This window comes from Mustela nigripes, chromosome 1, assembly GCF_022355385.1.
Source record: "Mustela nigripes isolate SB6536 chromosome 1, MUSNIG.SB6536, whole genome shotgun sequence".
NCBI lineage: Eukaryota > Metazoa > Chordata > Mammalia > Carnivora > Mustelidae > Mustela > Mustela nigripes.
The window spans coordinates 80265350-80292714 of NC_081557.1; the positions used below are offsets into that span (position 1 = coordinate 80265350).

At 37.2% G+C, this 27365-nt stretch overlaps 1 protein-coding gene across 4 annotated transcripts in view; it reads left to right on the forward strand.

The window, feature by feature from the left end:
* The window catches only part of ZBTB44 (zinc finger and BTB domain containing 44), a 61197-nt gene that overhangs the window by 25020 nt on the left and 8812 nt on the right, over nucleotides 1-27365 (forward strand). For all 4 annotated transcript variants that reach the window (XM_059413743.1, XM_059413732.1, XM_059413753.1 and 1 more), the window contains exon 2: nucleotides 11983-13056. In XM_059413743.1, the coding sequence (XP_059269726.1) occupies nucleotides 12039-13056 (1018 nt within the window). In that variant the 5' untranslated portion in view covers nucleotides 11983-12038. The remainder of the gene's footprint in view (nucleotides 1-11982; nucleotides 13057-27365) is intronic.

Here is a 27365-nt window from a genome sequence, read left to right on the forward strand (position 1 = left end):
CAGTACAGTGACTTTTCAGTAATTTCACTAATTTATCACCACAGTTTTAGAATATTTTCATTACTTTCAAAAAACTTGAGCCTTTTAGCTGTCACCCCAAATTTCCCCCAGCCCTTAGCAGCCACTAATCTACTTTCTGTCTGTCTATAGATTTGCCTACTTAGAGTTCCTGTTCCTTATTGCTACTATATCAAAATACAGTTGACTTTTTTATGATGTTATTATCTCCAGTCACTTATTAGTTCTGGAAGGCTTTTTTTTTTCTTTTTCTTTTTTTTTTTTTTTCTCCTTAATTCCTTGGGTGTGGATAATCATGTCTGGTAGGCACAGTTTTATTTTTTTGGTTACACACACACACACACACACACACACACACACGCCCCTTTTGGTTCTTTTTCTTGCCTTTTCTCTGATCTTAATGGAAAGTATCTAATCTTTATCTGGTAAGTATGTTACAACCTACAGGTTTTTTTTGTAATGCTCTCTAACTGGTTAAAGAAGTTCCTTTTTATTCCGGGTTTGTTAAGAGTATCATGAAGGGATGCTGAGTGTTTTCCAAAACTTTTTCAGCATCAATCAAAATTATCATGTGGCATTTCTTCTTCAGACTCTGAATATGGTGGATTAAATTGACTGATTTTTTTTTTTTTAAATGCTGAACCAGCCTTGTAATCCTAAAATAAACCCCACTTGATTATGGTATTCTTTTCTTTTTATTTTTGCATTGCTAGAATTGATTTGCTAATATTTTGTTAGGGTGTACATCTGTGTTCACAAAGATGTTCTGGGGTTTGTTTGTTTTTACAGACTTTGGTATCAGAGTAATGCTGTCCTTAGAAAATAAGAAGTCTTCTCTCTCTGATTCTCGGGAAGAGATTATACAATTGGCATTACCCCTTTATATGTTTCATAGAATTCTCTAGTGAAACCATCTGGGACTGAAGATTTCTTTAGAATGATTTTAATTGTCAGTTCAGTGTCTGTAACAGTTATTACATTGTTCAGGTTATCTATTTCATCTCGGTTGAATTTTGTGTGTAGTTTATCTCAGAAATTGTTCCATTTCGTTTTTGTTATCAAATTCTGTGTATAGTCGTCCGTAGTATTCTCTCTCTTCTTTTTTTATATATTTGCAGTGTGTTAAAGGAAAAATCCAGCCATAAATTTTGAAAAGATCTGGTTGGCTTTATTTAGCAATTCATGAATTAGACAGCATTTATTATATAGATAGAGTGGAACTCCAAAGAATTGTACCAAGTGAGAGGGTTTTATGGACTAAAATGTGTAGGATACATTCTCAAATAGCATCTGGAACTTTCTCTAGTGTAGACCGTATGGTAGGTCATAAACCAATAAAAAAAATTCTTTTTAAGATTGATTTGAGAGAGAGAGAAAGCACAAGTGGGAGGGGCAGAGGGGAGAGAATCTCAAGCACACTGTGCTGAGCTGAGCGACTAACACAGGGACCCATCTCACAACCCTGAGATCATGACCTGAGCTGAAATCAAGAGTTGGACACTTAACTGACTGTGCCACCCAGGAGCTCCTACCAATAAATGTTAAAAGGTTGAAATAATACAAAGTGTGCTCTGAGAACATACAGGCATGATATTAGATATCAGTAATAGCAGGAAAAAGTTTAGGAAATTCAGAAATATGTGAAAATAAAAGAGTACACTCCTAAATAACCAGTGGTCACAGAAGAAATCAAACAGGAAATGAGAAAACATTGAGATAAATGAAAATGAAGATACAACATACCAAAACTTATATGCAGCAAGCAGTAGCAGTGCTTGGATGGAAACGTGTAACTATAAATACAGTTGGTTAAGCATTGGACTCTTAGTTTCAGCTCATGTTGTGATTTCTGGGTCATGGGATCAAGACCCGCATTAGGCTCTGCACTCAGTGTGGAATCTGTTTAAGACTCTCTCTCCCTTTGCCCCTCCCCCCATCTCTCTCTAAAATAAATCTTTAAAAAAAGAAAGAAGAGCTCTAATTAATAACCAACTTTCTACCTGAAGACACTGGAAAAAGAGCAAAGTCAACCTAAAACCAAGAGAAGAAAGGAAATAATAGAAATTGTAAATACTATGGGGATGCCTAGGTGGCTCGGTCAGTTAAGCATCTGCCTTTGGTTTAGGTCATGATGCCAGAGTCCTGGGATCAAGCCCCACACCGGGCTTCTTGCTCACTGGGGAGTCTGTTTCTCTTTCTGCCCCTCATGCTGCTCTTGCTCTCTCTGAAATAAACAAAATCTTTTTAAAAGGATAAATAAAAAATACTATAAACAATGAACCATTAAAATTGAAATTGAGAATACAGTTCCATGCACAGTAGCATCAAGAAGAATAAATACTTGGAAATTTAACAAAGAAAGTGTAAAACTTAGCACTACAAAAGAAACTAAAGATGGTCTAAATAAACAGAAAAATGCCCCATGTTCTTATATTGGAAGACTCAGTGTTGTGAAGATGACAGGACTCCCCAAACTGATCTACAGATTGAGCATAATCCCTCTCAAAAGTCCCAGCTGACTTTTTGTAGGGATTGACAGTCTGATTCTAAAATTCATATTTTATAGTTATACAGAACTCAGAATAAGCAAAACAATACTGAAAAAGAACAAACTCAGAGAACTCATCCTTCTTGATTTCAAAACTGACTACAAAGCAGCAATGACTAAGGTATTGTACTGTCATAAGGATAGACATATAGAACAATGGAGTAGAATTGAGAATCCAGATATAAACCCATACAAATGTGTTTATGGGTTTTTCATAAAACCCATAATTTTTCAATGAGGATGCCAAGATCATTGGGGAAGAAGAATATTTTCAATAGATTGTGCTGTGACAGCTAGAGAGCCACATACAAAAGAATGAGGTTAAACTTTTACATCATACCATATATAAAAGAAAAACTAAAAATCAGAGACCTAATTATAAGCACTAAAACTATAAAACCTGTGGAAGAGGGGTGCCTGGGTGGCTCAGGAAAGCATCCAACTCTTGATTTCAGCTGGGTTCATGATCTAAGGGTCATGGGATCTAGCCCCACTCCAGGCTCCACACTCAAGTATGGAGACTCCTCCAGATTCTCCCGCTCTCTCACCCTCACCCTCTACCTGTTCCTCCTGCTTGCATGAACTCTCTATTTCTCTAAGAATAAATAAAATTTAAAAAAAACAAAACCCTGTAGAAGAGAACATAGGGATAAATACTCACGATGTTGAGTTTGGCAAAGGATTCTTAAATATAGCAACAAAAGGGAAAAATAGATTATACTTCATCAAAATTCAAAACTTCTGTGCTTCAAAGGACACTATCAAGAAAGTGAAATTACAACCCATGGAATGGAAGAAAATGTTTGTAAACCATATGTCTGATAAGCAACTTGTATGTAGAAGATATAAGAACTTCTATAGTTCAGTAAGAAGACAACATACAAGCCAGGTAAAAAATGGACAGAGCATCTGAATAGACATTTTTCCAAGGCTTATACAAATAGCCAGTGAGCACATGAAAAGATGTCTGACATCATTAGTTATCCAGGAAATGCAAATCAAAACCACAGTGAAAGACCACTTCACACCCACTAGGATGGCTAGAATCAAAATGTCAGAACATTAAAAAAAAAGCTTCCAACTGTATACTTTTAAAAGGGTTATTAATATAGGAGGTGAATTATATCTAAAACTTTTATAAAATATATAGTCATTACATATAAATAATTTATTGATATCAAACAGTAAAAACAAATTTCCAATTATTTCATAAATTTATTTTTGTGGGGGTGCCTGGGCGGCTCAGTCATTAAGCATCTGCCTTCGGCTCAGGTCATGGTATCAAGGCCTGAATTGGGCTCCCTGCTCAGCAGGGAGCCTGCTTCTCCCTCTCCCACTTCCTGTGCTTGTGTTTCTTCTCTCCCTTTGTTTCTGTCAAATAAATCTTTTTTTAAAAAATTTATTTTTGTGTTAATTTGTTTCAATTAAGATAACCCCTCTGCAGTGTGATTGATTCATAAATTCTTTTAATCTATAAGTTCCCTATTTTTGTTCCTCCTTTATCTCTTTTTTCCCCTTGCTCTTTATTTAAAAAAAAAAAAAAAAGCCTCTTGTAGGCTTTCTCATAGTATAGAGTATAGTATAGATTAGTATAGTATAGATTTTGCTGTTTGCATTGCAGTGATGTGACTTAACATGTTCCTGTCACCTGTGTATTTCCTATGAACTGATAGTGTGTTGATGGGATCTAGAATTTCGTTCAGTCTTTTTTGCAATGTCTTATTGTCCTTTTTTTGGTCAAGTTTGAACCATTGGTGATGTATACATCTTCATTTAGGAATGGGGACTGCAAAATGGTTATCTTTTACTTTGATACTCCTTCATTTATTAGCCAGAACATTCTATAAAGACATATCTTTCTTCATAGTCTGATTACCAAAAAATACCATTTATATTGGAAAGCCAGGATAAATGCCTTATTCTTTCCTGTTTTAATTCAGATTTAAGAGTATAAATTCAAATTATAACTTTCTTTACCTTTAATCCTCGATAACCAATATATATAGGCATTTTACATATATATGTGTGTACCACATAGAAATTTTATGAAGTATATCTATCTACTCATATATTTCACAGCATTTTTTTTTTAAATATATCATGCTAGATACTGGATAGGATCAAAAGATAAATTAGGGGCACCTGGGTGGTTTAGTCAGTTGGGCATCTGCCTTTAGCTCAGGTCATGATCCTGTGGCCCTGGAAACGAGCCCCATGTTGGACTTCTCTGCTCAGCAGGAGCCTGCTTCTTCCTCTCCTCCCCTCTCGCTATCTCTGTCTCTCTCTCTCAAATAAATAAATAAAATCTTTAAAAAAAATCTTTTTGCTCTGCCTGCCCTGAGCTTCTCACAGCTTGCCTTCACATTTTTAGCTGTACATTCTTTGGATGTCTTTAGTTGTAACAATCAACAGAATGAGACTTATCAGTGACTTATGTAAGATCCAGTACTTAAATCCATGCAGACCTCTTCCTGAACTCCACATCAAAATGAGCAATTTCATATACAAATTGATGTAAATATTCCTCTTTAAAGTTTTTCTAATTTAGTATGCCTAAAACCAAAATGTTCTTTCTCTTCATCATCAGCCCCTACCAAAACCTTCTTTCTCTTTCATTCTCTTATTTGTGAAAACACCATCCACTCAGTCACCCAGATTAGAAACTTAAGAGTCATGTTCTTCTCTCCTAGCTACTCCCCGACCCCAGTCCTGGTAGATCATACCTAAGTGGTTTTACCTCCTAAATATTTCTTAGATGTATTTCCTTTATCCTCAGTGCCACTTAGTTTGCTTTTATCATTTACTTATACTGTTGTAATAGTCACCCTCAAATCTATATTGCCTTCGGAATTATCTTTTTAAAATACAGATATGACAGTACTGCTCCCCAATGGCTACTCATCCCTATTGAATAAGATTTCATTAGGTCCCAGTTAAAAAAAAAAATCTCATTAGGTCCTTAGCATAGCATAAACAAACATAAGTGGCTTTGAGCAAAGTAATATCCCAAGTATAAATTTACTCTGTAAAATCAGATTATTATCATCTTACCTCATGTGTGATAGCATATCTAAAGCTCCTACTATTAGCATCTGCTATATGGTAGACAGTACAGGCAACTTCATATATTTCTACCTAGATACTCCTCTTAGAGGCATCTTAAAAGCAGTATGTCCCTTTCCTTAGCCGCCTTTTCTGCCTTTGATTGGTTTAAATTAGGATATAGAGTAGAAATGAAATTCTCTCAGTTCATTCTTCCCATAATTAAAACCATGTTAGATCATTGGGAAGGTTAGTGTCCAGTTATAAATGTGGCTAGTTGTTTAAACATGCAAATTCTTTTTAAATATCAAGTTTACCTTCCAATCAGCAGTCCTCATCACTATTTAATCATGTGAGGCAGCCATCTTTGCATGCTAAGAGCTCTACTCCATTTTAACCTCAAATCCTCTGATAATTATTATCAGCTAATCTCTATACAAAAATATATATATATTCAAGATGTATTCTGTGTCATATAAGAAATAGAGTAGACATGAAATTTGATCTTCATTTCACTTTTCACTCTCACTTTTTCTAGGGTAATAGTAGCTAATATTTACTGAATGCTTACTTAATGCCTGGAACTGTGCTAATTTAATCTTCTGACTGTCTTGAAAGTGTGATTTCCATTATTCCTGTTTTACATATGAGCAAACAAGCGTATAGAGGTGAAGTAACTTGACTGAGATTTGATGCCTCACTTATAAGTGGAAGAGTCAGTTTTCAAAACCCAAGATTGTCTAACTTAAACCATTTTTTTAATAACTAGGCTATATACCTTATTTGCCAAAAATTTTTCAGCCCAGCTGCAAAACAACATGGGATTTAGCAATTACTGTTTTCATAACCATGTATGCTATTTCATCAGTGATTTAGAATAAAAGGGAGAGGGGTGGGCGGGAAGGAGACGATTTCTGAATTACTAGTTCAAATTGCAAACTATTACACAAATAGATTTTATTAATTTTAAATACTGCATGAATTCTACATTAGTAATTGGAATGCAGTAATATTTATCTTTATTCAAGAATTTTGAATGAGCTCCAAATTAAATCTGTAACTATACACATACATATTCATCTACACAGGTGGGGAAAATGAAATGTTTAATAGAATTATGTAATTGATAAAAATTTCAGGTTATACTTTTTGAGTATAACCTGACTTCTAAACTATATCCATATTATGTATGACTTTTTCTTTTTTTTTTTCAAAGATTTTATTTATTTATCAGAGAGAGATGGGGGGGGAGAGAGCAAGCACAGGCAGACAGAATGGTAGGCAGAGGCAGAGGGAGAAGCAGGCTCCCTGCTGAGCAAGGAGCCCGATGTGGGACTCGATCCCAGGACGCCGGGATCATGACCTGAGCCGAAGGCAGCTGCCCAACCAACTGAGCCACCCAGGCGTCCCTGTATGACTTTTTCAAATAGAGTAATTTCATCCTAAGTTTTGCCACAATGTATAATATTGCAGTATCTCCAAAATATATTAGTCCGTGTAATTTTTTATCATGGAGTATATCATAAGACTAGGTTTCCACAGACATGTATTAGGAAATGCATATAGTACATGGTATACAAGACCTTTCTCAGTCTAATCTTCACCTTCCTCTCATCCCATACCTTCAGCTATATCAGGCTTTGTAGCTTAGATTTGTAACCATTACATTAAAGAAGCAGAATTTATGGAAGGTTCTTATAATCCATTTTTATTTTTGTCTTCCATTATCCATTTAAATGTATACTGTGGTGTTAGTTCTTCCTCCAACTCCTTTAAAGTCAAGTCTTAGTAACTTTTCAGGTTACTTTCAGAAAATAAAAGCATTATTTTCAAGAACTAATAAACTTGGGGTGCCTACTAGGTGGCTCAGTCATTAGGCATCTGCCTTCGGCTCAGGTCATGATCCCAGGGTCCTGGAATCGAGCCCTGCATGGGACTCCCTGGGAAGCCTGCTTCTCCCTCTCCCTCCCTTCCCCCTTGTGTTCATTCCCTCTCTTTCTCTCTGTCAAATAAATAAAATACTTTTTAAAAAAAACTAATGAACTTAATTCAGAGTTAAAGGTTTCCCTCCTTTCCTTCCTCAGTCGTACTGCAGACAAAATGTGAAAATGAGGTTTATTTGGCTTCCTTTCCCCCCCCCCCCCCCCGTTTTTCTACCCTTTGGCCTTTTATTCCTCTTCATTTGCTAACTATGGCTTCTGGCCCCTCCAGGATTGAGAGAGGCAAAAGTTGAGTAACTGTTGAGGGAAGTAAGGCACAGTTTAATGACTTGCCTAAGGTCATACAGCTTAACAAACTTAGAAGGCAGTACAAGGATGCAGACCCAGCACTCTAGCTCCAGAGCCGCATCTCAACCACTCTACTCTATTGCTTTTATATTCTGTTGGGAAGTGGTAGCATACTTCATAGTCTTTGCCAGAGTTTAAATAAGACTTGAACCCTTTCAATTTTTTCCAAGTGTGACATACATTTTCCATAGACCTAAGACAAAGAGCAAACATGTCTCAACTCTTTCCCTTGCAGAAGAGTAGGAGGGAGTGGGATGGGGTTTGGAACTCAAAGCACACTGATTGCTGTTGCAGAAATCCTTTTGTAATATTTAACTCTTTGAATATTGAAGGTGGGTATAACTCAAGGTCGATAAACAGTTTTCTGGGGCACCTGGGCAGCTCAGTCGGTTAAGCTTCTGCCCTCAGCTCAGGTCATGATACCAGGGTCCTGGGATGGAGCCCAGTGTCAGGCTCCCTGCTCAGCAGGGGGCCTGCTTCTCGCTCTCCCCCCTGCTTGCGCTCTCCGTGTCAAATAAATATATAAAATCTTAAAAAAAAAAGAAAGAAAGAAAAAGAAAAATAATTTTCCACTACCTTATTGTATAGGTGGTTTTGCATCTCACTTTTGGCCAGCAGTGTCTGAGTCCTCCACCCAAGCCAAGATTGAAATGGTTTCATTTTAAGACCCTGTTGCACATGTTCTCCAAATGCTCTTTAATTCCTTGCCTTCACACCTTTGTTCCTGCAGATGGTCCCCAGATTAAGACTGTATCACTTGCTCTGAAGACATGTGGTTTCCTCCCTGAACCACATGATCCCAATCAAACCAAGCACTCTTAATGGCCGTGCTTTTAAAGAAGCCGGTTTACTATGGTGTAGCAAAACTTAATAACTTAAAAACTTAAAACTTAAAATCCTTCCATTTTCTTCCTTTTCATGTCATTCTTATGAGAAAAATCAGCAATGTTAAAACAGAGGTTTGCTTAGACCAATTTTAGCTGTCTAGTGTATTGCGGTTACTTGTCTTTGGAAAGAGTATATGAAGTATATTTGTATTTGAACTTCTCTCCGATAACAATGAAGATAATGATTTCAGTGGCCTTACCTGGCTGTCTGGGCACAGGGCTTTATGCCTTTTATCCTTTCTGTTGTGTTATCCCAGGTTGATAATTTTGTCTTCCCATTTTAGAATATTCAATGACCTTATATTTATTCAGCTAGAAATCTTGTCCCCCCCCCTTTACATACACATTTATCTGCATAGTACATTCAAAGGGATATTTATCAAATGGATTGTTTGATGTTTAAACTGACACTGCCCTCTGCATGCTCACTTTTTTTTTTTTTTTTTAGAGGTTTTATTTAATTATTGGGGCAGCAGGGAAGGGCAGAGGGAGAGGGAGAAGCAGATTCCCCACTGAGCAGGGAGCCTGACACAGGTCTTGATCCCAGGCCCCCAGGATCATGACCTGAGCCGAAGGCAGGCTCCCCTTTACTTTAAAAAAAAAAAAATTTTAATTCCAGTATAGTTAGCAATGTTATATTAGTTGCAGGTGCATGCTCACATTTAGAATGTCATACAGTGCACATTAACAATTTGTTGCGCAGGGAAGAACCATCAGGATGGTGAACACTCGCTGAGATCATGTGTGAACCCTTGATAACCTGGAACTCCTTTCTGCCTTATCACCTGGCAGAATTCTACTTTCGCTAGGCCCCATCCTCTGTGATGTGTCTTCTCCCTTGTACATTCAAAATTAATTATTTCATTCATTGCTTTCACATAGCACTGCTGCACACCTTTTGTAGTCTTGGTTAGGAACATGCCTTTTTATAACAACTGTAAGCTCAGGGAGGTCAAGGACAGTGTTTTATTTGTACTTAATGTTCCTCCCTTCACATAATAGAGTACCTCACATTTGGCAAATCTACTATTGAGCAAAATCAGTTACAATTTGACTGTTAGAATACCTGACTCAGTCTTATTAATATTTCTGCCCAAAACAAGGGACGTAAAAATAGTACAGTTATGCTCATTTATAATCCTACCATACCGAACCATATTTGCATGCAGTTCTGGGGACCAGTATTAAAGGAACATTGAAAAGTGGAGATGGTTCAGAACAAGGATGTTAATCAGATTTTAAGGAGCTCTTAAAGGGATTTGGGATGTTTAGTTTAAAGAAGAGAAACCGTGGGAACGAGTGGCATGTGATTTCCATCTTCAGTTTTTTTTTTTTTTTTTTTTAAAGATTTTATTTATTTATTTGACAGAGAGAAATCACAAGTAGATGGAGAGGCAGGCAGAGAGAGAGAGAGGGAAGCAGGCTCCCTGCTGAGCAGAGAGCCCGATGCGGGACTCGATCCCAGGACCCTGAGATCATGACCTGAGCCGAAGGCAGCGGCTTAACCCACTGAGCCACCCAGGCGCCCCTCCATCTTCAGTTTTTTAAGACTTTTTTGAGGGAAAAGAAAAAGTAGACCTAGTCTATATGACTTTAGAGTTTGAACCAAGAGGACCTGAAAACCTAGTTGTGTAGCAGTATGCTAGGGTTTTTTTTAAGAAAAAAATTTGCTTAATCTGCAAAAAAAAAATAAAATAAATACCCACACTCCTACCAGTGATTCCCTTGAATATGATGAAAGCTTTTGTACATAGATGCAGACATTATTCTGTACAGTTTCAGAAGGATTATGGCTCCCATAGGGAATTCATGAATCTCAGGTTAAGACCTCATGTTCTCTTGCTCCATGTGTGTGATATGGATACAAACACTCTAATCACATTTTTCACCAAATACATAGTAATATCTACTACTGTTGAGTGTCCACTATATGTCAGTAATTAGGCATTCATTTAATATTCAGAACCAAACATTTTTCCAAGTCTAAAGATTCATCTTTAGCATCTTTTAAAATTGATAGCTGTATTTTTGAAGTATTTAAAATCTTTATCTAGAGGTAATTTCCAGAGTGACTTTGTTTTATACTTAATTCAGTACTAACAATAAAAAAAGTTATAACACGTAAAATAATTAATGTACATAGTTGTATTTTTTTTTACACTTGAGAAGTCTGTGATCTAAGAGTCAAAAGACCCAGATTATAGCTTTGGTTGTCATTTGTTAGTCATGTAACTTTTCTGAGCATTAACTTTCTTAAAAGGTCTCCCTGACTTCACATAGAGGGTATATAGAGAAGTTAGGGGGAAAGTATTAAAAAACTGAAGCATTATTAGATGTGCTATATTAAAACTATTTGAGAATGTCATTTTTTTATATTTTTAGTAAATGTGAAATCTGATAAGGGCAAACTAACTTCTTTCTTAAGGGAAAAATCCAATCAACTGATGGATTTCTAACCACTTTTTTATAAATTTATTTCCAGAAAGTTTGTTTCATTGTATTAAGAACATAAACAATAAAAATAACTGGTTTCATTTGTTGAGCATTCACAAAATGCCAAGTACTGTGCTAAGCATTACTTAAGCATTGTTTCATTTATAGGTAACAGGTTGTTACAGGTAACAATCATGGAGGAATTGTTGAGAAAAAATCCAGGCCCATCACATTCTATATCTTGAAGTCTTAACCCCTTATATTTAATCACTTTATATCCTAAAAGAGGCAATATATAGCATTAAAGTTAAGAGGGGAGCTGTGGAGCAGCCTGTCTGGATTTGAACCTTGGGTCTGCCACTCAATAACTTTCTGACTTTAGCAAAATAGTTAACCGTTTTCTGTTAGTCAGGAATAATAATGTCCTCATTGATAGGACAGTCAACTAAATTATCAAATGTGAAGTTAGAACAGTGTTTGGCACATAGAGAGCACTCTAAATTATAAATATATAATTGTCTTATATACAAACTATTATTATTTAAAACTATCCAGCTCATTGAAACATTAGCTCACAGACTCCACTGGTAAGAGTTTGAGGGAATGGTAAGGAGAGTGTATTTTAAAAAATTCCCTTCCTTGAACTTTCTCATTACCATCCTTCAGCTTTGTTTGTTTAGCACAGTGGCCACATGAAAATAATGTAAATCACCTTCTATTTCGACCACTATACCACCAATTAATGTTTATTTTATGTATTTTTTAGGACATTTCTGATTCATTTGCATCCTTGAAGAGCATCTGTAGAAGAGGAAGGAAAAGATGGGTGTGAAAACATTTACTCATAGCTCCTCTTCCCACAGCCAGGAAATGCTTGGAAAGCTAAATATGTTGCGAAATGATGGACATTTTTGTGATATCACTATTCGTGTCCAGGACAAAATCTTCCGGGCACATAAGGTGGTACTAGCAGCTTGCAGTGATTTCTTTCGCACCAAACTTGTAGGCCAAGCAGAGGATGAGAACAAGAATGTGTTGGATTTGCATCATGTTACAGTGACTGGCTTTATACCCCTTTTAGAATATGCTTACACAGCCACTCTGTCAATTAACACAGAAAATATCATTGATGTTCTAGCTGCGGCCAGCTATATGCAAATGTTTAGTGTTGCTAGCACCTGCTCAGAGTTCATGAAATCAAGCATTTTATGGAATACACCCAACAGCCAACCAGAAAAGGGTCTAGATGCTGGACAAGAAAATAACTCTAATTGCAATTTTACTTCTCGAGATGGAAGTATTTCGCCAGTGTCTTCAGAGTGCAGTGTGGTAGAAAGAACCATTCCTGTCTGCCGAGAGTCCCGGAGAAAGCGCAAAAGCTACATTGTTATGTCTCCTGAAAGTCCTGTAAAGTGTAGCACACAAACAAGTTCTCCCCAGGTATTGAATTCTTCAGCTTCCTACTCAGAAAATAGAAATCAGCCAGTTGACTCTTCTTTAGCTTTTCCCTGGACTTTTCCTTTTGGAATTGATCGAAGGATTCAGCCTGATAAGGTTAAGCAGGCAGAAAACACCAGGACTTTAGAGTTACCTGGCCCATCTGAGACGGGGCGAAGAATGACTGATTATGTGACTTGTGAGAGCACAAAAACTACCTTGCCTTTGGGTAGTGAAGAAGATGTCCGGGTCAAAGTAGAAAGGTTAAGTGATGAGGAGGTCCATGAGGAAGTGTCTCAGCCTGTCAGTGCATCTCAGAGTTCACTGAGTGATCAACAGACAGTGCCAGGAAGTGAACAAGTCCAAGAAGACCTTCTGATTAGTCCACAGTCTTCCTCTATAGGTATAATGTCTTCTTTGTTTTTCATGATATTGTAAAGTCAACTTGAGCATACCTTTTAAGATAAAAGTTTGTGTTGGATCCTGTAGGAATCATGAAAAAGAATAAAACAGGATAACTGGATTTATTTAGAGACTTACTAGTCCTATTTTTTTTACAAGTTATGCACTGAGAAAATAGCTAAACAATTTCTGACAGGTCAAAGGCAGATTGTGTTATATATGAATTGTGAATTATTTTCAATGCAGAATATACCGGTTTTTAAAAATCCAGTTAGTGTTTTATTCTTTGTCAAAATATTTGCTGAAAACTTACCCTGTGCCAAACACTGGGGATATATGATGAAAAAGACATCGTTCCTGCATCTCAGGGTTTAACAGTCTAATTGAGGAAGCAGAGGTGTAAATCAGTGATTAGTACTAGGCTAGCCATATGAACAAAGTGTTAAGGGTCACAAAGGACAGAGCAAGTTAGCCCTATGTATTTGAACTGGATTTTCATCAGTAAATATGAGTTTGTACACGAGAGGAAATGACTTTTCTTTGAAAATGAATGAGAGCCCAGAGATGTGGAAAACCATTGCATGTTTGGGAAGCGGCAAATTCAGTTTAAAATGATGTGAATAAACCCTGGAAGCCTGCAAGTATTGGAAATAATGAGAGATAGGACAAAATGAGCAGTTGAGACACTGCTCTCTCTCATTTCAGTTGGTATTACATTTAACTACATCTAACAGAACCCATAAAAGTGGCTTAGACAAAGGCGGCTTTATTTTTATCACATAAAATGTTCAGAAGTATGAAATCCAGGACTGGTATGGTGGCTTTACAGTGTAATCAGTGTGGCCTAGGTGCCTTCTATATTTATAATCCACCGTCCTTAGTTTGTCAGCTTCATTGATACGCTTATTGCTTCATACATAGTTAAGAAATGCTTACTTCATCTTTAGCTTCATATTCTAGGAAGGGGCAGTGCTTATATCAAAGCACAGACATTCCCAGAAATCCTTTAAAAAACTGCCAGATTATGTCATGTGATCTTTCCTAGCTGTAAGGGAATCTGAGAAGTTATGTCTATTAGTAGGATATAGAACTGCCTCAAAATTGCTGCCTCAAAATTGGAGGAGAATGGATACTATGTGCAACTAGCAGTGTTTGCCACAGCTAGGCCACATAAGCTTGAATGTTATCCTTGTGGTAATAAAGAGTCTACCTTAACGGGAATAAAAATAAGACACTTGCAGATATTTAAGAAAATTAATTTGGTAATAGTTTGCAGGGGAGTTCTTCTGGGCAAAGAGTCTCAGAAACTAGTTACAGTAGAGTTGCTTTTGTATGAATGAAGATGCTTAAAGTAAAACTATAAAATCATAAGAAACTTTATAAAGGAAGAATCATTACTACCTGATGATATTGAATATGTGGATGGAGGGATGGAAGGGGTTAGAGAACTTTAGATGATTAGAAAAATGGTGATAACATTTTATTATATTCACTGATTCGAAGTCATAATTTTTCATAGGAGCTATATCTTACAGTTAATCTTTTACAGTTACTTTTTCTTAATGGTAGAAAAATCATGGTAATTATATAATGGATAGGAGTCTATTAAATTTAGTTACTGTAATATGAAAATCAGTAGAAGAAGATGGGAACCTAGTTTTAAGAGTAAGTCAGCAAGGTCAATTCTGTGTGAATTATGCTTTGGTGGTAACCCCATAATGTCATGCTACAAAGCAGTTGAAAAAGCAAGATTGGTGAAATCAAGACTGAAGATTACCAGTTCAGGGCTTTTCTTTAGTATGGTAACTTTTTTTTCTGTATTCTGACAGATTGAACCTCAATAGGAAAATATATATATAAGCTGAAACCAAAGGACTGATCCTTAAGAAATACCTATATTCAGGGAGAGAAGAATAGCCAATAAAGATTAAGAAGGAGGATTTCTCTATTAGATTGGGGAACCAGGAATGCCATATTAACTTTGTTGATTTCTTGAATTTTGACCTACTTTGTATTGTCACTACAAAGTGTACTTTCAGACTGGATGATACAAAACAATAGTTTATTCTCTCATTTTTCAGAAGGCCAGAAGTCTGAAATCAAGGTGTTTGGCAGGGCTGTGCTCCCTTAGGTTTTAGAAGAGGGTTCTTTTCTTGCCTCTTCCTAGCTTCCGGCAGTTACTAATACTCCTTGTTGTTCCTCAACTTGTAGTTGCATCCCTCGGATTTCTACTTCCATCTTCAGGTGGCCTTCCTGTGTTTCTGCCTACAAATCTCCCTTACTTTATAAGGACACTGGTCTTTGGATTAGGGCCTGCCCTACTCAGGATGACCTCATCTAACTTAATTACATCTGCAAAGACCATATTTCCAAATAGGGTCACATTCCTACATATCAGGGGTTAGGACTTGAATATAGCTTTTTGTTCACATAGTTCTACCCACAGCACCAACTAAAGATCATATACCTGAATTTGGGTCAAGGTGGTTTTTTTTTTCTTTTTTCTTTTTTCTTTTTTTTAAATTTTAATTCCAGTATAATTAACACAGTGTTATTTTAGTTACAGGTGTACGATATAATGATGCAACATTCTACATGTTACTCAGTGCTCATCATGATGAGTGTGCTCTTATCCCCCTCACCCATTTCATTCACCTCCCCTGTGGGGAGGCTCTCAGTTCTCTGTATTTGAGTCTGTTTTTGGTTTTGCCTTGTTTTTCTTTATTTGTTTTGTTTTTTAAATGCCACTTATGAGTGAAATCATATGGTATTTGTCTTTCTCTGACTGACTTATTTCACTTAGCATTATACCTTCTGATCCATCCATGTTACTGCAAAGGCAGGATTTCATTCTTTTTTATGGCTGAGAAGTATTCCTGTGTGTGTGCACGTGTGTGTACACACTGCATCTTTAACCACTCATCTGTTGATGGACATGGGTCAGGATACTTTTTTTTTTTTTTAAGATTTTTTTTTTTATTTATTTGTTAGAGAGAGAGAGAGAGAGATACAGAGCGCAAGCACAGGCAGACAGAGTGGCAGGCTAGAGGCAGAGGGAGAAGCAGGCTCCTTGCCGAGCAAGGAGCCCGATGTGGGACTCGATCCCAGGACGCTGGGATCATGACCTGAGCCGAAGGCAGCCGCTTAACCAACTGAGCCACCCAGGTGTCCCGGGTCAGGATACTTTTGAAGAATTTCAGTGACCACACCTTCAATAAAGTATTTAATGTTAGCTATTTGTTAATGTGACCAAGTTTTTTTGTTAAATTACTATTCTTTACTCCTCATACACCTTCTAAATAATGAACTATTTCATGGATATTATTATTTTAATCATTTTATCTGAGAACTTAGAAACCAAATATTAATCTCACTCAGTATCTTGCTTACTAGGCATGTGAGATAGTCTGATTTTAACCACTCTCAGGTGTATCTAATCAGTTGAGATATGCCTTTCTGTCTTACTAACATGACTAAATAGAGAAGTTAGACTTAAGTAGAATAAACCTACCAGTTATATAACTATGATTTACTTCCAATATATACTGTCAGGTACAGATTCTGTTATAAAGCTGACATGTGAGTAACTATAATAGGAATATCACAGAATCAAGGATATCCAAAGGAGTTGTTTTCCTTGCCTTCATAGTAAATGTACTAATCACTCTCAATTAATCTATCTTAACTCCAAATCTATACAACGAAACAAAGCTTTACTGTACAAAATTCCTAGAGTATAGTAAGCACTCAAAAAATGTGGGCAGGAGAAAGGAAAAATATGTATCTAACTTTTTTTCTGTATTCTATAAGAATACTCATAAGAGTACTTAATTTTACTACTGATTTATTAAAGAAGATATCTAAAAAGTAGTTTGTCTTTCCTAGGGACTGGGAATATAATATTTAACACATTATTTAAAAAAATTTTTTTAAGATTTTTATTCATTTGAGTTGAAAGAGAGCTTGAGCAGGAGGGAGGGGCAGAGGCAGAGAGAGAAGCAAACTCCCCACTGAGCGGGGAGCCTGATGTAGGGCTCCATCCCAGGACCCTGAGATCATGACCTCAGCTGAAGGGAGACACTTAACTGACTGAGCTACCCAGGCGCCCATTATTACAAAATTCTAAAATTGATAATCCATGAAGTTAACTTAGATAGGATTTTGCCTGTTCTTTTAAGTTCCTTTTATTGCCATTTGGCCCAACAGGGGGGTTATAAATCTGACGACCCCAGTTTAGGGCAAATAGAAGCAATAAATACAGCAAATTTAAAAGAGAAAAATAGTATGCTAGTTTTCGGTTGGGTCTTCATACTCAAAAAGATGGTCATCAATATCTGATACAGTTTTTAAAAAATGTAAGTGAGATGGCTTTATTATTTGTCTTGAAGTATTCAATTATCTTTAGGCACTTCACAAAGACAAAATAAATAGCTCTAGATAATCGACAGTTTCCTATGTTAAAGGAATTCAGTTTTTTCTAAACTTTAAAATCTGCCATCAAAAGTAAAGCAGTTGTTACAGGGGTCAGTTATATTAAGAGATAATTTGACAGTTTTCTCAGTAGCAGTAGTGAATAGATAATTGGCGACTAGAATAATGGTAGGATTACAACATTGATCATATATGGAAAAGTAGTATAATGATTAAAAGTTCAGGGGTTGGAGTCAGATCTAGAATCTGCTACCAGTTTCTGCCACATGATAGGTGTATGACTTTGAGGAAATAAATCATTTAACCTCAGTGAGTTCCTATAACTATAAAGTAAGGATACTAATACCTATCTATAAAATATGTCAGTGCCCTCCAGCAAAAGACAACCAGGAACATAGTTGTACAGTTCAGGGTAGTAGTTTTAATGTCTGAAAATCCCTAACAGGTTACTGCAAATACACAGGGTAAGTTAGTGTGCAGCAGGCACCTGTAAACCCTGTGATCACATTAAGAAGTAGTATCCTCATGGTTGGTGTTTGGCGAATATAAGTATCATTCAAAAACCAACAGGAGTGTGTCGGTTTTATGTCCCTTAAAATGGACAGATTCCTTGAGGAAACTGTTAATCAGTTAAAACAGTTTCTGCAGAGGCTGAAGTGTCTCTGAAGAGAATAAGCTTAGACTGTCGTATTCAGGATATCCTGTATTAATGTCTTTCTGATTGAATAGGCCTTGATGATAGGATTGTAATGACTTAAGCAGAAGCATTTTCATGATGTCAGATCAGGGAACATTTTTTTCTCAAGGCTCAGAGCTGAAATATAATATGATACAAGGGGCCATTAAAACGGAACCTACCTTCTGACATGTTTAAAGGAACAGTTATTAATAGATAATAGATTCATTGATCTGTTACATTCAAAATAGTCTTTATAGTCTGGAGAAAACCTAGAAGAGTATTGTTTTTCCTTAAGTGACAAAAGGAGATCTTAGGGAGTTAAAAAACATGAAGTAGAGATGAGAGATCACATTATTTGTTAAACAAGATTAGTATTGATAGTAGGTAAGTAGTAAAGGGATAGAAAAGATAACTGAAGAATCAAAATTAATATGATTTTGTTATCTTGGGAGGGAGTTATCTACTTTTAAATCAGTATCTTCTGAAGAATCCCTCAAAAAATGTGTTGTATGTATTTTGGGTTGGGAAACATGAATCTACTGAATAGCACCTTGAAATTTTACTGCTAAATTAGTTGTTAATAATACCTGATCAGGGGCTCCTGGCTGGCTCAGTGCGTTAAAGCGTCTGCCTTTGGCTCGGGTCATGGTCTCAGGGTCCTGAGCTCAAGCCCAACATTGGGCTCTCTGCTTAGCGGGGAGCCTGCTCCCCCCTCTCTGCCTGTCTCTCTGCCTGCTTGTGATCTGTCTCAAATAAATAAAATCTTGTATTACATGACATGTATTACATGACAGTGATGACAGCAAGTAGGTTTAGTTAACATCTGTTACCACACAAGAGTCTCATGATGAGAACTTTGAAGATATACTAGATTAGCAACGTTCCGATATGCAGCACGATATTAACTATCGTCACCATACTGTATATTACATCCCCTTGATTTAGTTATTTCATACTGGAAGTTTGTACCTTTTGACCGCCTTTACCTGTTTTTCCTATCCTCCCAACCCCCTGCTTCTGGCAACCATCCTTGTGCTGTCCTGCTCTCTGTTATCTTTGAGCATGGTTTGTTTAGATTCCAGGTAAAAGTGAGATCATACAGTATTTGTCTTCCTCTGATTTCACATAGCATAATGCCCTTAAAGTCCATCCGTGTTGTTGGCAAATGGCAAGATTTCTTTTTTCTTTTCTTTTTTTAGTGGCTACATAATTTATTCCCTTTATTTTTCTTGATGTTTGTGGATGATAGGGACAGTCAAAAGTCTCAGTAAAATAGAACATTTATGGAGTTCTTCGCAATAATATCAGTGAATGTGTGGTCCTATTACTGGAGAAAGAAGTTGGGATTTCCCAAGTCAGGAATACAAAATCTAGTAATTTTTTTCCCCATCATTATAGCATAGATCTTTAGCATGAAAAAGCCTCAGGCCACCCTAAAAATAACCAATAACCAGAACAAACTGATTGCTCATTGGAGATATTTAAGTATACTTCAGTGTTTGGTCCATATCCATGTCTTATCAAGGTTGTGTCAGTGACAGCAAGGCCATACGTCGGAAGTAACCATGGCAGTGCCTCTTAAAATCCCCATTCTATAGTGTTGCACAGTGTTGATGCACCTCAAGTGAACAGTCTTGTTTATGTCAGAAGCTCCCCCCAAAATGGTCATTTGCAGTTCCAAATTTTCATTGTTGAAATCAGTTTAGAGGTGAGTGTATTAGCTAGTGTTAGAGAGAGGAAACATGAAGGAGGCAGATGTTTGGCCTAGAAGAGGCGGCAGTTTTAGATTGAGACAATTCGTGAGAACTGCAGTGGTCCAAAACAATGTTTGTGTAACTTTTTATTTCAGGGCTCGGTTAAAGGCCAGTTGTCACTGATCAGGGACCAGACAATACCTGATTCTGAGCGTGTGAAAGTAAACAAAGCAGTTCTTAGGGATGCAGACAAAATTGAGAAAGTCCTTAAACCTTTTTTTTTTTTTTTTTTTAAGATTTTTTACTTATTTATTTGACAGAGAGAGAGAGAGGTCACAAGTAAGCAGAGAGGCAGGCAGAGAGAGACGGAAGCAGGCTCTCTGGCAAGCTGAGAACCTGATATGGGGCTTGATCCCAGGACCCTGAGACCATGACTTGAGCCAAAGACAGAAGCTTAACCCACTGAGCCACCCAGGCACCCCATCTTTTTCTTTTTTTAAACATCCTCATTGAAAATAAAGATCGTCATTGAAATATAACTCACTTATATTGAGGTGCCTGGATGGCTCAGTGGGTTAAAGCCTCTACCTTTGGCTCAGGTGAAGCATGGTCCCAGAGTCCTGGGATTGAGCCCTGCATTGGGCTCCCTGCTTAGCAGGGAGCCTACTTCCTCCTCTCTCTCTGCCTGCCTCTCTGCCTACTTGTGATCTTTGTGTGTCAAATAAATAAACAAAATCTTAAAAAAAAAAAAAAAATATATATATATATATATATATATATATAACTCACATATAAAATTCACCCATTTAAAGTGTATACTTTAGTGGTTGTTAGTACATTCACAAAGTTGTGCAACCATCCCCACAAAAGTTTATAACATTTTCATCACCCTAAAAAGAAACCCTGTACCTTTAGCTGTGAATCTCTCCTAGTCCCACCCAAACCCTAGGCAAACACAAATATACTCTCTATAGATTTGCCTGTTCTAAATATTTCAGATAAGTAGGATCATGCAATATGTGGTCTTTCCTGACTGGCTGCTGTCACTTTCTGTACTATCTTCAAGGTTCATCTGTGGGCATACCTTGTAGAGTTTTGAAAAGTTTTTGCCAATCAGAGATCTTCTGAACTCAGCCTCCAGGCCCATTTCAGATGGATTCAGTTCAGATCAGATGGGCCTATCTCCATCCTCATTGTAATGTATTCCTCTTTAGACAGGAGTCAACACCCTAGACATACCTATCATAGGAGCAGGTCTTAGGAGGCTAGAAAACAATCTGACCAAGAAACAGTGACAAATCTGAGTAGATAACCAAAATATTCCCAAAAGATTTTCTAGGAAAACAAAAGCAAACCCACCACTGAAGGACTTTACTGTGAAATATTTTAGCTCAGTTTGTAATGAACTTAATCTCCCAGCCAAGGTCAAGTTGCACCTCAAATGGGATTTTAGATGTACACTCTGTTAACAAGGTGCCCAGTGCAAGAGAACAAGAATTGCGATTGAATCTCAATGGATCCTCCATTCTTGCCAGTGTCTGGTTGCCAGTGACTACGAGGAGCACAAATATAATTGAGCAAGTTGGGTTTTATTGCTCATTTGCATTATAGAAAATCACACACCCTGGGGTCTTTAGGGTTTCTTAGTAAGAGGGTGTTAGAAAGAAATTAAAGGTTTTGGCTTGTGTGAAGTGATTTTAGGGAGGATTCACAGAAGTGATGGGGTCTGCTCAGGACTAGCGATATCAGTAAGCAGGGAAAACTATGATTATGTGTCTTTTTTTTTTTTTTTTTTTAAAGTAATCTCTTCACCCAGTGTGAGGCTCAGACTCACGACCCCCAAGATCAAGAATCGCATGCTCTTCCATCTGAGCCAACCAGCCACCCCTGTGATTGTGTATCTAGGAAAAATATCTAACAAATATCTAGGATTGCCTACTAGTGGGAAGCTATAGCAGCAGTAATTTTTTTTTTTTTTAAGATTTTATTTATTTATTTGACAGGCAGAGATCACAAGTAGGCCGAGATTCAGAAAGAGGAAGCAGGCTCCCTGCTGAGCAGAGAGCCTGATGCGGGGCTCAATCCCAGGACTCTGGGATCATGACCTGAGCTGAAGGCAGAGGCTTTAACCCACTGAGCCACCCAGGTGCCCCAATAACTTTTATTAGCTAGAGGGGGGATGTTTGGTATTCTTGTAATTGCACAATGACCTTGTTTTTGGCTGTGCTTAAACAAAATTATGTGTTTTGTCTCAGACCATTGTGACCTGGTCTGATGTTGTTATTCTGTGAGATTATCTGTGTCCAACATAAAGCGCCAGGGTCTAGCTGTGAACACCAGGCCCACTCCTTAGTGTCTGTGTTCAGGCCGGTTCCTGGATGTTAGGAGCTGCTTTTCTTTCTCAAGTATGAAATGAGATAATGTTTTAAAAACACATGGAAGAGTGGCTGGCACATGGTAAATGTTCAGTAGTGGATGGTCACTGGAGTTCTTTTTCACCACCCAGAAGAGTTTTTTATGTCTTGGGTACTTAAATAATGGTTAGCGGCAGAAAACAGGAATCCCTTTGATGCTACAAAAGCTATTATATACTACTAACTGATGGAAGAGAGTAGACTCTATCTTGATAAGATAACCCTTACCATATGAAGCTAATTGTCTCTATAAATCTGTTTCCTGTTTCATAAGGTGAGAAAATTCCATTTTTATAATTTAAGAAGCATCACTGTAACTCAAGGAAAGTAATGCTGTTTGTGTATCCTGCTCTTAAACTGTTTTAATTAAATTCCAATTCATATGATTATTTGTGTTATCATTGCCAAAACCATCACCTCGGGAGAAAGTTTAAAAGATTTTCATCAGGGGCGCCTGGGTGGCTCAGTGGGTTAAAGCCTCTTCCTTTAGCTCAGGTCATGATCCCAGGGTCCTGGGATTGAGCCCCGCATCGGGCTCTCTGCTCAGCAGGGAACCTGCTTCCACCTCTCTCTCTGCCTGCTTCTCTGCCTACTTGTGATCTCTGTCTGTCAAATAAATAAATAAAATCTTTAAAAAAAAAAAAATAAAATCTTTAAAAAAAAAAAGATTTTCATCAATAGTTGCATAAGTGATATAACATTATTTGTGTGTTATAATGTCCACAGTATAGATAGAATTCTTAAAGTGTGCTTTTTAACTCTTAATTTAACTTGGAGTAGTTTTTATATTTAGCTTTTGGTGCATTAATAACCATGGGCAAGAGGAGAATGTTCTTTAAGAGGGGCCATCTGCTAGATGTATCTTAGACTCCATTTTAGTTCTTTTTTGACCAGCTTTTTAAGCAAACTCTTGACAGTGCTAGAATCCATCCAAAGCAGTGTGGTTTTTACTTCCACTTCTCCAAGACTCCACCCCTGCCCCACCTAGAAGTAGTGTGGTCTGATTGTGAGAAGCAAATGTCAGATCAGTCTTCCTGACTTGCTCTAGTCACACCTCTAGTCCTTTTTTGCAGGTCTTTGCCTATAAGCTTTAATATTGTCTGCACTCTGAATAGCTGCAGAATACTGCTATAAAGAAGATTTTTGTGTGTCCATGGTGACCAGGTCCAAATACTGGGATTTTTCCAGTTTTTATCCTAGGACAGATTGAAATGTTAGTGTTTAGTTCCCTTTAAGGAAAAAATGAGAATGGGGAAGGAAATGTTGACAAGTGAACAGTTTTCTTAAATTAGCAGTATCTGGTCCCCCAATCTGTATTAAAAACAAATCAAAAGGATTGGGAATAAGTTGGGCAAGTAGATATGAGGAAAAGCATACAAAGATTTTAACAGTAAGGGAAAGAGAAAATGAAAAGGCATACAGAAATGCTAAACACACACCAGTGAGAGTGAGGTTGGGTGTGGGAGAGAAGTGTGTAGGAAGAATATAGATGCAGTTGGGGATGGATGTAAATGCACATAGTCCTGTGTCCTTTCAAAAATCTCTATCAGTGTATTAGAATAGTAATATAGTAATTGGTGTCCTTGTGATGTTTGCCATGAGTCATCAAGAAACAATTATATTTAGTGTTCTTAAGAAATCAAGGCAGACTGTCACAAATTTTCTAGCACAAATGACTTAAAGTAAGTTTGGATGCCTTTACAGCAATTAGGTTATTTTTTGGGGAAAATTTTACTTAAGTGGAAAATGTATTCATTTCTTAATAATGTCAGCTAATTCAAGCGTTCCAAAGGGGAAAACTGAAGTACTGGATTCTACGTTTTCATCAGAAGGAAATTTCACACTAACTCTCTAATAACATGATATTTATTAAATATCCACATGTATATGGTATTGTTCAAACTGTTACAAACTAGTTTGTTTTAGCTTTCATTAAAATATTGCAACCAAAAGCATGCTTGCTGTTACAGTGGACTATACAACTTGAGTTCAGATTTGTTCATTTGGTAAAGCACAGCTTATTTGCGTACGATAAATACATTGGCAAAGTTCAGTCTTTGAGAACAGGATAGGTTGTGCGGATCTTCCTCCCACTAAAAACAACATGGGGCTTTTTTTAGTATTTGAAAAATAGTCGGGGAACTGCCAAGTTAAACGTGGGGTAAGGGGAGCCCAACCCAGAAAGGTAAATGTATATCAGAGCACTAAAACCAGTTGTTTCCTAAGACATTTGCCAGAACACAAAGGGGATTTGGTTCATTAACTCAAAGATCAAGGCAAACAGAAGTTAAGGCTCAGAGCATGTGAAAGTTATATGAAATCCTAGAGACCTTGCTTTACACTGAGTAGGGACCCCAAAGGACTTCCCCACTACAACCAAATTGGCTTCCCTTCCTCCAGACCCCAGAAGACTATAGAAATAGCTGCCTTGGCAGTGGGCAGAGTAGAAAATGGGAAGGAAAAGGGGTAAAAAAACACATCTCTGCGAAGTTGTGGCCACTGACCAGCCCTCTTGCAGATTTAGATCCTGATCTAATAGTTGCACAAGTGGGCCAGGGAATTTCAGTGAATTTGGTATAGATAGTGGCCTCCAGGAACATAGCAGAAGCAAACATAAAGCTTCTCTGGAAGAGGGCATATCCATCCTAAGCTAAGCAAATCATGTCTCTACATACCATTTTTAAGGGCAGTAACCACTGTGAAAAACAACTGAGGCCCACAAGGAAACAGCAGAGAAAAAAACAACAGTATAACAAAAACAGGTAGCAGAAATGCATTGGTGCTTAGTTTTCACACACAGATACAAAATGCATATGCTTACCAAGTTTTAATGAAATAAACCTGAACAATAATTACAGACAATAGTATACTGTGAAAAGTTGTAGCAGATTTGGCAGGGGCTTCGGGGGGATAAGTAGGTCTTCTAGAAAAGAAAAAAGTAACCAAAAATAAAGAACTGTTAGCATTTTGACAGCAGATTGGATTTTGCAGGAGAGAGAATGGGTGAATCAGAAGATAAAAGAAGTCACCTGTGGGATGCCTAGGTGACTCAGTTGGTTAAGTGTCTCGCTTCAGCTCAGGTAATGATCCCCGTGATCAAGTCCTACGTCGGCCTCCGTTGCTCAACAGAGAGCCTCCCTCTTCCTCTGCCTGCTGCTCCCTGCTTGTGCGTGCACATGTTCTTTCTCTCTCTCTCTCTCTCTCTGACAAATAAATCGTTAAAAGAAAGGAAGAAATCACCTGAATGCTGCCTAGAAAGAGACTGTATTAGTGTATCTCCAGATCATGGGGGGGTATGTATATAGGAGATTTCTTAGGATGGATTCACTCACATGATTATGGAGGATAAGTCCCACAGTCTACCATCTACCAGCTGGAGGCCCTGGAAAGCCCATGATGTCATTCCAGTACAAATTCGAAGGTCTGAGAACTGGAGGGCTGATGGTATAAGTCTCAAGTCCAGAGGCCCAAGAACTGGTAGTTCTGGTGTCCAAGAACAAAAGATGGATACCCCAGCTCAAGCAAAGACAGAGCAAATTTGCCCTTCTACCTTTTCTATTCTGGCCTCAACAGATTGGATGAAACACCCACAGACACTTGCCATCAACTCCATTGGTGAGGACAGTCTTCTTTACTCAGTCTGCTGATTGAAATGCTCATATTTTCCAGAAATGTTCTTACAGATATACCCAGCAATAATGTTTTACCAGGTATCCTAGCATCCTTAGCCCAGTCAAGTTGATGCACAAAATTAACCATCACAGGGACAATGGCAGAAACTACTACGAAGAAGAGAATAAAGGTTATGGATGATACAAATGTAGGTTTGATGAAGCCCTAAGAAGAGAAGAGAAAATGGCTGAGAATTTTCTAGAATTGGTGAAAAACACCAATCCATAGATTAGAGGCCAGCAAATCCCAAATAGAAATAATAAAAATACAAACCTAGGCACATTATAGAGAAAATAGAGAAAAGACAAAATAAGACATTACCTTCGGAAGAATGACTTCTGAAACCAGTGGAATAATATCCTCAGTGTGCTAAAAGAAAATTATAACTGTCAATTTTCATGCATAGTGAAAATACCTCTCAAGAATGAAGGTGAAATAAAGATATTTTCAAAGAAACAAAAAATTTATCATCACAAATCCTCACTAAAGAAAATTCTTAACAGTGGACTTCAGGCAAAAGCAAAGTAAGCACTGATGGAAAGTCTAATATACCAGAAGTAATGAAGAGCAAAGGAAAGGTAAAATAGATGGACAAATATTGGTAAACATTACTTGCATAAAAGTAATGATATTTTGTGGGACTTCGTCAAAGCGAAGTAAAATATCACAATAATTCATAAGTTGCAGAATGAAAGTGTAGAAAAATGGAGTTAAACTGTTCTAAGATCCTTAATGTTCAAAAGTTTTAATTTCAGAATTTGGTAATTATGTGTCTGATTTCCAAAGTAACCAGTAAAAATAGGGAAAGATTATATAATTTCCAAACTAAAGAGAGGAAATAGAATGATAATTATCATTTATGTCTAACACACTCATTTTAAAATGTATAAAGAAATGCAAAGGGCCAAGAATAGCCAAGGAGTTCAGGAAGCAAATGAACAAGGTGAGAAGACTTACTGCCCTATCTGATAGAAAAGCTCTGGTAACTGAAGATTGGCATTGATGTAAGTTCAGACAAGCGGATGGGACTAATGGAACCTGGAAACAGACCCATACACTTAGAGGCCTGCAGAACAGAGAAGAAAAGACAGACATTTCAGGAAATGTGTTTGATTATGAAATCAGCTCCAGGTGGATTAAAGAAAAGACCTAAATGTCAAGGGCAAATGTTTGATAAGATTACCTGAGATGAGGAAGGATTTTTTTTTTTTTAAGATTTTATATTTAAGTAATCTCAACACTCAACATGGGCTTGAGTTCACAACCCTGAGATCAAGAGTCATATGCTCCACCAAATGAGCCAGCCAGGCACCCAAGGATTTTTAAAAACAACACCAAAAAGACACAGCTATGAAGGAAAATAATTAGAAATTCAGTTCAATTAAAATTTAAATTTTTGGTCATCTAAAGATAAGCCATA